General features: G+C 51.5%; 1 protein-coding gene across 11 annotated transcripts in view; it reads right to left on the reverse strand.

Annotated features, from left to right (window-relative positions):
• Positions 1-12622, reverse strand: part of TNXB (tenascin XB) — a 57657-nt gene extending 45035 nt beyond the window's left edge. For 5 of the 11 annotated variants that reach the window (XM_078446753.2, XM_078446748.2, XM_078446749.2 and 2 more), the window contains exons 1-3: positions 12425-12620; positions 2284-2694; positions 82-1920 (exon numbers count right to left, since the gene is read on the reverse strand). In XM_078446753.2, coding sequence (XP_078302879.2) covers positions 82-1920; positions 2284-2683 — 2239 coding nt within the window. In that variant the 5' untranslated portion in view covers positions 2684-2694; positions 12425-12620. Of the gene's footprint in view, positions 1-81; positions 1921-2283; positions 2695-12424 lie in introns of all 11 variants that reach the window. The other 6 variants (XM_078446751.2, XM_078446754.2, XM_078446752.2 and 3 more) reach the window with 3 other exon arrangements.
• Positions 12623-13019: the final 397 nt, after the last annotated feature.

Genomic DNA, 13019 nt, shown 5'->3' on the forward strand with positions numbered 1-13019 from the left:
CTAGGCCTCAGGCTCAGGCCTTCCCACGGGCTCTGGATCCCAGTTCCTGACCCATCCTATTGGGGAAGGCTACCTGCTCACCTTCCCCGCAGTCCTCCCCTGCATAGCCATCTTGACAGATGCAGCTGCCCTCACGACACTCTCCCCTGCCGCGGCAGTCCCCGGGGCACGTCTGAATGGCACAGTCCGGTCCTCGGAAGCCCTCGACGCATACACACTGGCCCGCACGGCACAGTTCCCGGGGCCCACAGCCCCCAGGGCAGGCGCTGGCGGGAGGCTCTTCCTGCCCACAGTCCTCCCCGCTATAGCCCACGTGGCACACGCACGCTCCCTGCACACAGCGCCCACGGCCCCGGCAGTCTGCCGGGCAGGTGCGGGTGGCACAGGAGGGCCCAGTGTAGCCCGAGTCGCACACGCAGCGCCCGTCCTCACAGCGGCCGCGCTGGTGGCAGTTGGAAGGGCAGGTACGAAGGCCACAGTCCTCGCCTGCGTAGCCCTCCCAACAGGTGCACACACCGTCCTGGCACAGGCCGTGCTGGCTGCAGTCGCGCGGGCACCGCCTTACGCTGCAGTCCTCGCCTGAGTAGCCATCGTCGCACACGCAGCGCCCGTCCAGGCACTGGCCGCGACCGTGGCAACCTCCTGGGCAGCTGCGCACGCCACAGTCCTCTCCCTCGTAGCCCGCGTTGCACACACACACGCCGTCCTCACAGCGGCCGCGACCGCGGCAGTCCCCAGGGCACCGACGGCTCCCGCAGTCCTCACCCGCGAAGCCCGGGTTGCACACGCAGCGGCCGTCCACGCAGCGGCCGCGCCCACGACAGTCGCCGGGGCAGGCGCGCGTGCCGCAGTCTCGGCCTGTATACCCGGGCCAACACACGCAGCGGCCACTCTCGCAACGGCCCCGGCCGCGACAGTCCCCGGGACAGCTGCGCACCCCGCAGTCCTCGCCGCTGAAGCCTGCGTTGCACACGCACACGCCGTTCTCGCAGCGCCCGCGGCCCCGACAGTCGCGGGGGCAGGCGCGTGAGCCACAGTCAGGCCCCGTGTACCCCGGCCAGCACACGCAGCGGCCGTCCTCGCAGCGGCCCCTTTGGTTGCAGTCGGCCGGGCAGCTGCGCACTCCGCAGTCGTCCCCGCTGTAGCCTACGTCGCAGATGCATTCGCCGTCCTCGCAGCGCCCGCGGCCCCGGCAGTCTCGCGGGCACGTCCGGGTGCCGCAGTCCTCGCCCGCGTACCCAGGCCAGCACACACAGCGGCCGTCCACGCAGCGCCCGCCCTCGCCACAGTCCCACGGGCAGCTCCGCGAGCCGCAGTCGTCGCCGGTGTAGCCGGGGTCGCACACGCAGCGCCCGTCCTCGCAGCGACCTCTCTGGCTGCAGCCCCGGGGGCAGCTCCTCACCGCACAGTCCTCGCCGGTGTAGCCGTGGTCGCACACGCAGCGTCCGTTCTCGCAGCGCCCCCTCTGGCTGCAACCTCTAGGGCAGCTCCTCTTCCCACAGTCGTCGCCAGTGTAGCCGGGGTCGCACACGCAGCGCCCGTCCTCGCAGCGCCCCCTCTGGCTGCAGCCCCGGGGGCACGAGCGCAGGCTGCAGTCGTCTCCAGAGAAGCCAGCCCGGCACACGCACACGCCTTGCACACAGCGCCCGCGGCCGTTGCAGTCCCCGGGACAGGAGGGCCAGCCGCAGCTGGGGCCGCTGTAGCCAGGGAAGCACACGCAGCGCCCGCGGACACAGCGACCCTGATCGTTGCAGTCATCTGGGCAGGATCCGGAGCCTGAGGGTGGGGAGGATGGGGACACCCCAGCGCCTGTAGGGTCTGAGCAGGTGGGCCCACCCCAGCCTGGTTCACAGGAGCAGGCACAGCGGCTCAGGTCAAACACGCCATGGAGACTACAGAGGCTACGAACGTCTGTCTGGCCTGGAGGAAGAGGGAGAGGCAGGCCTCAGTCTCTCTGGGGAGAGAGATGGAGCCCATGCAGTGCTCCCCTGGCCAGGAGGGCCAGGCTCGTTTCATAAGGTCATCTTTGTGTCCAGGTACTCCTAGTCAATATATGTGGCCTCTGGAGGCCCCAGCATATGCTTGGGGACAGGAGAGGGAGGTGCTGACATCAAGCCTGGTGGCTTCTCTCTCCGACTTGTGCCCCGAGCTGCACTCATCACCCCCAAGGGGGAAGATGGGATGCCTTTTTCTAATTCATACCAAGGTCCTTTAGGGACTAGTGATGCCACACTTGCCCACCTTCCTCTTTTTTTGTGCCCCCTCGCATGATCATCTGCTCACCTGTGCCAGCCTGGGCAGAGGCAGGACAACATGTCCCAGTGCACTGTTCCTTGAGGCCTTTCACCAGCTCCTCCAGGATCTCTAACCGGACCTTCAGGGCCTGCACCTCTGAAGCAGGGACTGGGGGCTCCGTGCCGGGGGGACAACCACAGCCAGATGAAGGGGGCAGGTTGATGCGGTGGGTAAACACCACCTGCTTCTCCCCTCCTTCCACATTGTGCTCATAAAGCCGAGAAGAGGGGCTTCCCCCTATTGGCTCCACTGTGCGGCCTCCTGGCTGGGGAGGGGGGCGTGGGGCTGGGAGTGTCACATTGGACCGTGGAGAGAAAGGGCCTGCTCTGACTGTGCCCAGAAGTACCAGGAAGGCCAGTCTGGAGATTAGGAACCATTGGGCTGGCATCACTCAGGAGGCTGTGAGGAGAGAGGACACATGTGAGCAGTTCTCAGAGAAGGAGACAAGATGGCTCCCCACCTCCCTCAATATACACATCCACAGTCCCACCACCCACAACCAATCTACCCAACTCACATGCATGTAAAACTCCACATTCAACCCAACCTAAGGGATACCCTCCTTGGGCAGAGGGCATCCTTTTTTTTTTTTTTTTTTTTTTTACCGTTCCATCCACACTGGTCTTTTGTTTGTGCCACAGATACTACAAGCTTACATTAGCCCAAGGACCTTTTAGCTGTACGTTCTCTGCATCTGGGATGCTCTTCAAGACTGGCTCCTTCTTGCTCAAATCTTAACTCACATGTCTTTGATCCCAGAGACCTTCCCTGCGGCCCAGGAGGAATGTTTTCCATTACTCTCTATCACAGTATCCTGCCTATGTTCTTCATGGCATTTACTGCTGCCTGAATCACCCGTTCGTTTAGGTACTTGCCTGTTATCTTTCTCCCACCACTGAAGTGGGAACTCCATCAGAACAGGGACCTCGTCTGTCCTGGCACTGCTATATACCTGTGCCTGACACCCAGGGGCTACCCAACACATTTATGTCGAACAGATCAGCAGATGATTGTATGAGGCCAATCCTTCCACAAGCATCTGGCTCTCAGCGTCCACTGTCTTCTTAGGTGAAGATTACCCTCTCTTTCCCTTTTATTCAATCCCTCACTCTCCACTAAATCCTTCCCATCAACTTTCATAGGAGCTTGGGGTGCCTGGGTGGCTTAGTTGGTTGGGTGACTTCAGCTCGGGTCATGATCTCACGGTTTGTGGGTTCAAGCCCTGCATCGGCCTTTGTTCTGACAGCTCGGAGTCTGGAGCCTGCTTCAGATTCTGTGTCTCCCTCTCTCTCCCTCCACCTCCCCTCACACTCAGTCTCTCTCTTTCCCTCTCTCTCTGTCTCAAAAATAAATGAATATTAAAAAAAAATTTAACTTTCACAGGAGCTCAAATATCTCCCATTGTTTAAAAGAATCCTTCTACCTGAATGTGAGACAGGAAACCATCAAAATCCTAGTGGAGAAAGCAGGAAAAACCTCTCTGACCTCAGCCGCAGCAATTTCTTACTTGACACATCTCCAAAGGCAAGGGAATTAACAGCAAAAATGAACGATTGGGACCTCATGAAGATAAAAAGCTTCTGCACTGCAAAGGAAACAATCAACAAAACTAAAAGGCAACCGACGGAATGGGAAAAGATATTCGCAAATGACATATTGAACAAAGGGCTAGTATCCAAAATCTATAAAGAACTCACCAAACTCCACACCCGAAAAACAAATAATCCAGTGAAGAAATGGGCAGAAAACATGAGTAGACACTTCTCTAAAGAAGACATCCAGATGGCCAACAGGCACATGAAAAAATGCTCAACATCGCTCCTCATCAGGGAAATACAAATCAAAACCACACTCAGATACCACCTCACACCAGTCAGAGTGGCTAAAATGAACAAATCAGGAGATGCTGGCGAGGATGTGGAGAAACGGGAACCCTCTTGCACTGTTGGTGGGAATGCAAACTGGTGCAGCCACTCTGGAAAACAGTGTGGAGGTTCCTCAAAAAATTAAAAATAGACCTACCCTATGACCCAGGAATAGCACTGCTAGGAATTTACCCAAAGGATACAGGAGTGCTGATGCATAGGGGCACTTGTACCCCAATGTTTATAGCAGCACTTTCAACAATAGCCAAATTATGGAAAGAGCCTAAATGTCCATCAACTGATGAATGGATAAAGAAATTGTGGTTTATATACACAATGGAATACTACGTGGCAATGAGAAAGAATGAAATATGGCCTTTTGTAGCAATGTGGATGGAACTGGAGAGTGTTATGCTAAGTGAAATAAGCCATACAGAGAAAGACAGATACCATATGGTTTCACTCTTATGTGGATCCTGAGAAACTTAACAGAAACCCATGGGGGAGGGGAAGAAAAAAAAAGTTAGAGAGGGAGGGAGGCAAACCATAAAACTGAGAATAAACTGAGGGTTGATGGGGGGTGGGAGGGAGGGGAAAGTGGGTGATGGGCATTGAGGAGGGCACCTGTTGGGATGAGCACCGGGTGTTGTATGGAAACCAATCTGACAATAAATTTCATGTAAAAAAATAAAAATAAAAGAATCCTTCTTCCTCAGTTCATACATTACCAAAAACCTTGCAATTAGAAATGTGCAAGGAAGGATAGAACAGAATAGTGTCCAGATACAGACCCACATGCATGTGGTCGGTCACCTGACAAAGGTGACACTGTGATTAAAAACAGACGCTCTTTCTGATAAATGAGAAAAGATCCAACTGGAAAAAAAAAATCTGTCTCTACCTTATGTCCACCAACAGAAATTAATTTGAAGTGAATCTCAGGGACCTAATTATGAAAGGTAAAGCAATACCTTTCAGAACAGTATCATATAGAAGAAAAATAGGAGAAAATTTTTGACAAGCTTAGAGTAAGCAAAGATTTTTTAAAACCTGACCACACAAGATATAACCATAAAAGATTTCACACAAAACCTAACCATAAAAAAGAGACAGATACCTTAGGACTCATGAAGTTGATCACTTCTGGCCATCCAGGGACACCATTTAGAGAATAAGAACACAAGCCATAGACTGAAATAAAATACATGAGAAACGCGGAGAGGTAGCGAGGGAGGGAGAGAGGTAGAGATGGATATTGAACAAGAGTGAGAGAGATGATTAAAATCTGAGATACAAAAAAAATCTGCAAAACAAAAAATAACAAACAAAAAGACAGGCAACCCAGTCTTTCAAATTGACAAAAGCCTTAAATAGATACTCTAGAAAGGAATATATCCAAAGGGCCAATAAACATATGGAAAATAAACATATATATGTGCATAACAAAACTAGCAAACAGGGAAATGCAAATTAAAACCACAATGAGCTGCCATTATTTTGCCGTCAGAATGGCTAAATTAAAGGGCTTGTTGTTGCATGATATTGGCAAGAATGTAAAGCAAATGGAACTCTCATCTATTGCCAGCAGGAGCAAAAATTAGTGCAACCACTTTGGAAAACTGTTAGGCAGTATCTGCTAAGACACATAGCCTATAACCCAGCAATTCCACTTCGGTAAATATCCAACAGAAATGACTGCATGTATCCTCCAAAAGACATGTACAAGAATGTTCATGAAAATTTTTTCATATTAGCCAAGTGAAACAACTTAAGTGTCCATTAATAGTACAATGGATAAACAAATTGTGGCACAATCATACAATGGACTATTACAGTGATGAAAACACCCTCCTGCTACATGTAACAACATAAACAATTTCACACACATAAAGCTGGCAGAAGAAACCAGACATAAAAAAAGAACATTGTAAATGATGTTGTTTACATGAGGTTCCAAAACAGGCAGAGTTAATCTTTACTAGAAGACAGGATAGGATTACTGAAAATATTTTGTACTTTGATCTGGGTGGTGGTTAAACGGATGTATACATATTCAAAGATTAATTGAGCTATACACTTTAGATTTGTGCGTTTCACAATATGAAAGGTATATCTTTTTTTTTTTTTTGAGAGAGAGAGAGAGAGAAAGAGAATGAGTGGGAGAAGGGCATAGGGAGAGAGAATCCTAAACTGGCTCCACGCCCAGAGTGGAACCTGACACGGGGCTCAAACTTATGGCCATGAGATAATGACATGAGCAGAAATTAAGAGTCAGACATTCAACTGACTGAGCCACCCAAGAGACCCTGAAAGTTATGTCTTAAAACAACAACAACAACAACAACAACAACAACAACAACAACAATCTCATCTCCCTCAATCTCATACTTCTTCCAGGCAGCACATATTTCGCTCCCCAACTTCATGGCCTCAGTTGTCAAAAGATTTACCTGTACTAGGAATGCAAGCTGGTGCAGCCACTCTGGAAAAAAGTTTGGAGGTTCCTCAAAAAGCAAAAAATAGAACTACCCTACGGCCCAGCAATTGCACTACTAGGCATTTATCCAAGGGATACAGGTGTGCTGTTTCAAAGGGACACATGCACCCCCATGTTTATAGCAGCACTATCAACAGTAGCCAAAGTATGGAAAGAGCCCAAATGTCCATCAATGGGTGAATGGATAAAGAAGATGTGGTGTGTATATATATATATATATATATATATATATATATACACACACACACACACAATGGAGTATTACTCAGCAATCAAAAAGAATGAAATCTTGCCATTTGCAACTACGTGGATGGAACTGGAGGGTATTATGCTAAGTGAAATTAGTCAGAGAAAGACAAAAATCATATGACTTCACTGATATGAGGACTTTAAGAGACAAAACAGACGAACGGAAGGGAAGGGAAACAAAAATAATATAAAAACAGGGAGGGGGACAAAACAGAAGAGACTCATAAATATGGAGAACAAACTGAGGGTTACTGGAGGGGTTGTGGGAAGGGGGATGGGCTAAATGGGTAAGGGACACTAAGGAATCTACTCCTGAAATCATTGTTGCACTATATGCTAACTAATTTGGATGTAGATTTAAAAAAATAAAACATTAAATTAAAATTAAAGAAAGAAGATTTACCTGTACTTGCTGTTTCCATTTCTCCAAATCCCATGAATGCCCCTCTGCACTCCCCTCTGGCTTCCCCACCTCCTTTCAACCTATCAAACAGCCCTCCCTAAGATCTCCCAAAGATCTCAATGTCACAGAATCTGAGAAACATTTGTCTTCATCTTACTTGACCTGTCTTAAAAATCACTGGACATAGTTCACCACATCTTCCATTTTAAAACATTCTGTATCTGTGCTGTTAATATGGTAGCCAGGAGAGCTATGTGGCTCTTGAATACTTGAAATGTGCCTAGAGTAACTGAAAAACTGATTTTACTCAGTATTTAAAATTTTTTTAAATGTTTAGTTTTGAAAAAGAGAGACATAGTGCAAACAGGGGATGGGGCAGAGAGAGAGAGAGAGAGAGAGAGAGAGAGAGAGAACCCAAAGTAGAGTCCAGGCTCCGAGCTGTCAGCACAGAGCCCAATGCGGGACTCAAACCCACAAACCACGGGATCATGACCTGAGCCGAAGTCAGACACTCAACCGACTGAGCCACCCAGGTGCCCCTATTCAGTATTTTTTAAAAGCTCCCCAGGTGATTGTAATGTGCAACCAGAGTGGAGATCTACTTCTCTAGTCACTCACCCAGTACTTTCACCCAGACCCATGATTTTAATTTCCAAATTATACCCCAATTTATAAATTAGCCCATTCCTCTTCTCTTAACTCCAAGTAATATATCTAATTGCCTACTTGCTTGGCATCTCTTCTTGAGCACCTCATATTCAACATCTCCAAAACTGGACTATGGTCACCCTTCCTGTGCCCCATCCCTTCTCCACTGTGTTCTCCACCACAACTCACAGTGCCACCTTCCATCCAGTTTTACAACTAGAAACCTAACCCCCATCAACACCACCATATGTTGACATATTTGCCCTTTTTTTTAATGCTTATTTGTTTATTTTGAGAGAGAGACAGAGAGAGAGAGAGAGAGCTGGGGAGGGAGAGAGCGAGAAAGAGACAGAATCTCAAGCAGGTTCCACACTGTCAGTTCAGAGCCTGATGCAGGGCTCAAACTCATGAATGAACGGTGAGATCATGACCTGAGCCAAAATCAAGAGTCGGATACTCAACTGACTGTGCCACCCAGGCGTCCCTCTCATTAACATCTCTTTAATTTGCTCACTTCTCTCCCTCTTGACATTGTTAGAATTCAAGCCATCACCTGCCCTTTGCTTGACAACTGTATTCACCTCCTAGCTGGTCCCTCTGCTCCCTTGTCACCCCATACAATCTCACAAAGACAACTAGGATGTCCCACTCCCCCTAAATACTCTCCAGTGTCTCTCTTCTGAATTCCTTTCAAAGGCTGACAAACAGCCCTGCCTCATCTGGCCCCTGTTGACCTCTCCCACCTCATCACCCATAACACTTCCCTCCCTCTCTCCATTCCAGTCCCACTGACCTTACATCCCTCACCCTCTTCCCAGACTTTTGTATATGTGAAACCCTCTTCCCTTCCCTCGTGGCCTCCTTATCCCTTATGTCTCAACTTCATGTTGCTTCCTCAGGGAACCTTTCCTGCCCAGGTCAGGTTCCCCCTCACATCAAAGCACCATGTAACTCCCATTTGTACCATGTATAACAATTTATAATCATATATTTATTGGTGGGATTATTTTAATACTTTTTTGTCTACACTCAATCTTACCTACTAGATTATAAGGTCCATGAGGGCAGGCATGGCCCTGATTTTTTTCTTGGCTGTTGTATCCTTGCATCTAGACATATTAGGTGCTCGATAAATATTGACCATATGAGTGAATGAAAAGTTCAGTTTAAGCTGAGGACTAGCATCAGGGCTAGAACCAAGAACAGGACCAAGGTCAGGGCTAGGACCACGGACAGTGTCTGGGACAGGAAGTTGGATAGAAACCACAGCACAGGCAGAAACTGGCTAGAGAGGCCAGGTGTGGATTCTGGCAGGGCTGGATAGTACAAGCACTTTAGAAAACCATTTTGCAGAATCTATGAAATCTACCAGAGCTCTATGCGAACCCTATGATCCGCCAATTCCACCCCCAGGAATATACCCATCAGAGCAGTACTACTCATAATAGCCCAAACCGGGAACTACCCAAATATCTCACCTCAGTAGAATGGATTAAATAAAGCATGGTTTATTCATACTGCAACTATATGTAGTAACATGGATGGATCTCACCAATATGCGGTTGAGCAAAAGAAGCCAGACACAAGAGAGAACATGCTGTAAAATTGTATTTATATGAAGTCTGAGGAGGGACAATGTTAATTGGTAGTGTTACAGGTCAGAGGTGTGGTGCTCTTGGGGGAGTAGCGACCAGAAGGGCATAGTGGGGAAATTCTGAGGTGCCAAGAATATCCTGTGTCTTGATCTAGGTGCTGGTATCCAGCTGTTTGTGGAATCCACTGAAGCAAGGATTGGGCCGCACAGAAAGAAAAGAGGTGTTCAGGGTGAGCCAGGGCAGGGGGCTGCGGCAAAGGGACATGGAGGGTTCAGTCCAGGTGAAGGGTTAAGGAGAGGTGTAGGCAGGCGCCCAGCTCTTCTGGACCAGAGACTGGAGAGAGGAGGGCAGGGTGAGTGTGGAAACGCTGACCGGCGAGGAGGGAAGGGACGGTGACCAACACACACACATTTCCTGGCTTCCTACCCATAAACTTCTTGAGCCTGAGAAAAGGGAGTTTTCAGGGCTCCCCGCCACCAGCCCAGGAGAGACGGAAGGAAAGCTGGACAACAGTGAAAGAGCATTTCCACACTAAGAGGCACCGTGCCGGAGAAGGTCCAGGCAGAGAGGCCTGGCCTGCAGACAGCTGCCCTTCCCTGGGCCCCTCGGCCCTTCTGTCAGCTTGGAGTGTAGCCTTGGGTATAAGGTGGGCTCTGACCCACCCTCAAATCCTGTCACTCTGTGTCTAAGGCCATGCAAACCAAGGGGTGCATGCACACATAAACACATGTACACATCCAAATATACCTGAGTGTGCACTCATCCACAAATACAAGTATGAACACACTTATACACAAATAAACCTGCAACTTTGCAGGCACGCATGTGTGAGTGTGTGCACAGGTGTGTGTGCGCACAATCTCCTCTTCACGGCTCCTCCACACGTATTCATTGGGTGATGCCTAAGAAAGCTGATTTCTCGCTGGCTCAGGGGGCAGCTGTGTGAGGCAAAGAACATAGTTGGAACCAGATGGGAGGCCCTGCTCTAAAGGGAAGCAGCAGATACCTGGTGCCCCACACCCCTGGGGGCCTTTGTCAGTTGTCCAGTCCCCCTCCCCACCACTGGATCCTGCATCTTTCCCAACTCGGTGGTGGGGTGGGGGAGGGGGACAGGTTCCCTGCTGCAGGAAGGAGAGAAGCTGGAAGGTAGCAAGGCAGGCCTGAGAGGATAGGGGTAGCCTCCCCAATTCACAGCCTGGAGCCTCCTTCCCCACCCCCACTCCTGCCCTGTCACCACCTCTCCACCTCCTCACCTCCAACTCTGGGAAGAATTCTGCTCTTCTCTCAGCACTAGGAAAGCAAAGAACTTGGGTGTTTCTTGTGTTTCCCCCTCATCATCCCCCCCCTACTGCTGTGTCTGGGGCGCCTTTCTGCAGTGGGGAGGGGGGACTCGGCTTCCCCCTTTCGGCATCCTCCTCACAGTTGGAGGGCTGGCAGAGATGGGGGCATCCTCCCAAGCTGTGACTCAGCTTGCCTGGTATTCATGTTGTGGCCAACTTTGACACTTTGCTCATCAGGGACTGTTGGTCCCAAGAGGTGTGAAGAAGGGCCGGCTTCCATGAGGGATGTTCCAGAGTTGGGCGATTTGGGCCCCACCCCCCTGCCTCCCTCTGCCCTTCATGCCACCTGAGTGGTGAAAGTAGAAGGATTCCAGGAGTGTGAGAGGAAGGAGGGCGATGGGGGGTGGGTGGTTCCAGATATTGGGTTGAAGCCAGAAGGTAAGGAGGTGCCAGGGAGGGGGAATTTGGGGGGATCCAGATGCCCTTTATTCTGGGGAGCTATGGGCCAGAGGAATGGAAAAAGTAAGAGGATTTCTGGGCTCCCAGTGGGAAAGAGTCAGGGGGCAATGAGAGACAGGAAGGTGGGTTCAGGTCCTGCACTGAGTGACCAGGACTCAGGGGGAAGGAAGTCTGAAGAACTAAGGTGCCGTGTCTCCAAGGGAGTGGAAACAGGGGAGAGAAAGAGGGGAGGGAGCGGGATGCGGGAAGCGGGTGGGGACTGGAAGCGGACAGCCGGCAGCTGCGGTGTTTCCGACTTGCTTCCCAGTAGTTCCTCCGGGTTCCATTTCCAGTTGTTTCCAAGCCATTAAATTCTTTCCAGGCGAGATAAGGGGCCCGCCCGCCCCACCCAGGGCGTGTCACGTGTAGGGGGCAGGGGGAGGTTTAGACGGACAGAAGCAAGGAGAGCCTGGAAGGGGGACGGAAGGAAGACGGAGCTCCTGTGCCCCTGGAGGCATCTCTTAGTCAGCCCGGCCCCGCTGAACCGTGAGTCATGGGTGCAGAGCTCTCAGCCAAGAACAAGTTTTAGGATCCTTTCCGCAAGCTCTGTGCCCTTCCCAGACCTGGGAATCCTGACTTTGCTTCATTTCAGAGTTTCTTAAAGGCTCAAGACCCCCAGACCTCCCTCCCAGATCCTATAACCCACATGCTGAGAGGCTCCCTCTGGCACCTTCCCGGAGGTGTAGCCTCGGCTGCTCCAACCAGAGCACTTGGGGTCCCAACCAGAGCACTTTACTCCTGAGATCCAGCTGGCCACTGGTTCAGCCTCCAGCCCCTTGTTTCCCCCAGTCAGGGCACCTCCGAGTCCTACCTCATCGATAACCACCTCCACCCTGGTGCCACCACCTGATCCCATCCAAACGCTGCGCGCGCGCGCGCGCACACACACACACACACACACACACACACACCCTCCATAGGGAGTCTAGTCCCCAGTGCAACGTCCCTTTTCCTCTGTCCCAACAGAAAGTCTCTGCTCTGCGAGGCTCTCCTGAGAGCTCTCCCGTCACACCTTCGCCTGGGGTGTAGGGGTAGGACAGAGCCCCCACCGCTCCCAGCTCTTCCCTTGTTCTCCCCAGAGCTCTGCTGCTTACCTGGGCAACAAGCGGCTGCAGTGCCTCTGCACCTGCTCTGTCCCTGACCTTGTGAGGGGAGTTCTCAAGACAGGGCAGAGCTACCGTGTCTTGGCAGCCCTGAGCTCCTTGGAGGTCCCCTTGCTTGCTCCCTGCAGCAGGGGCTCACGGAGCTGCGACCCGACCGTCGATCTCGGCAGCGACAGCAAGAAGGAGGGAGCCTGCAGTGAGCAGGGGGAGGAGAAGGGGAGGACCAGCATGAGGTCAGGGAGGGGAGCGGAGATAGGGCAGGTCCTCCCACCCCTCCAGTCCCTGCCAGGCCTTCCCAACGTCATCGAATGCCACCCCTCCTCCCCTCCCTGTCTGGGATCACCGAGTCTCACAATACCGTCTTGCCTCCTGCATCCCTGGTCCTACCTCCCACACCCTTTCCCTGTCCCATTTTTACTCTTCCTCCCCACCCTAGTTTTTGCCCAACCTGACATCCCCAATCCCTTATGCCATTTCTCCTTTCCCCCCACCATTTCCCCACCTGTTGCTCCTGCTCTCTCACTGGGTTCTCCTCTCTACCAGCACCCTTCCTCTTGGCCAGCCCCTCTTCCTCCTCCCTCCCTGG

Source organism: Panthera onca, chromosome B2 (genome assembly GCF_046562875.1).
Source record: "Panthera onca isolate mPanOnc1 chromosome B2, mPanOnc1 haplotype 2, whole genome shotgun sequence".
In the NCBI taxonomy this organism is placed as follows: Eukaryota; Metazoa; Chordata; class Mammalia; order Carnivora; family Felidae; genus Panthera; species Panthera onca.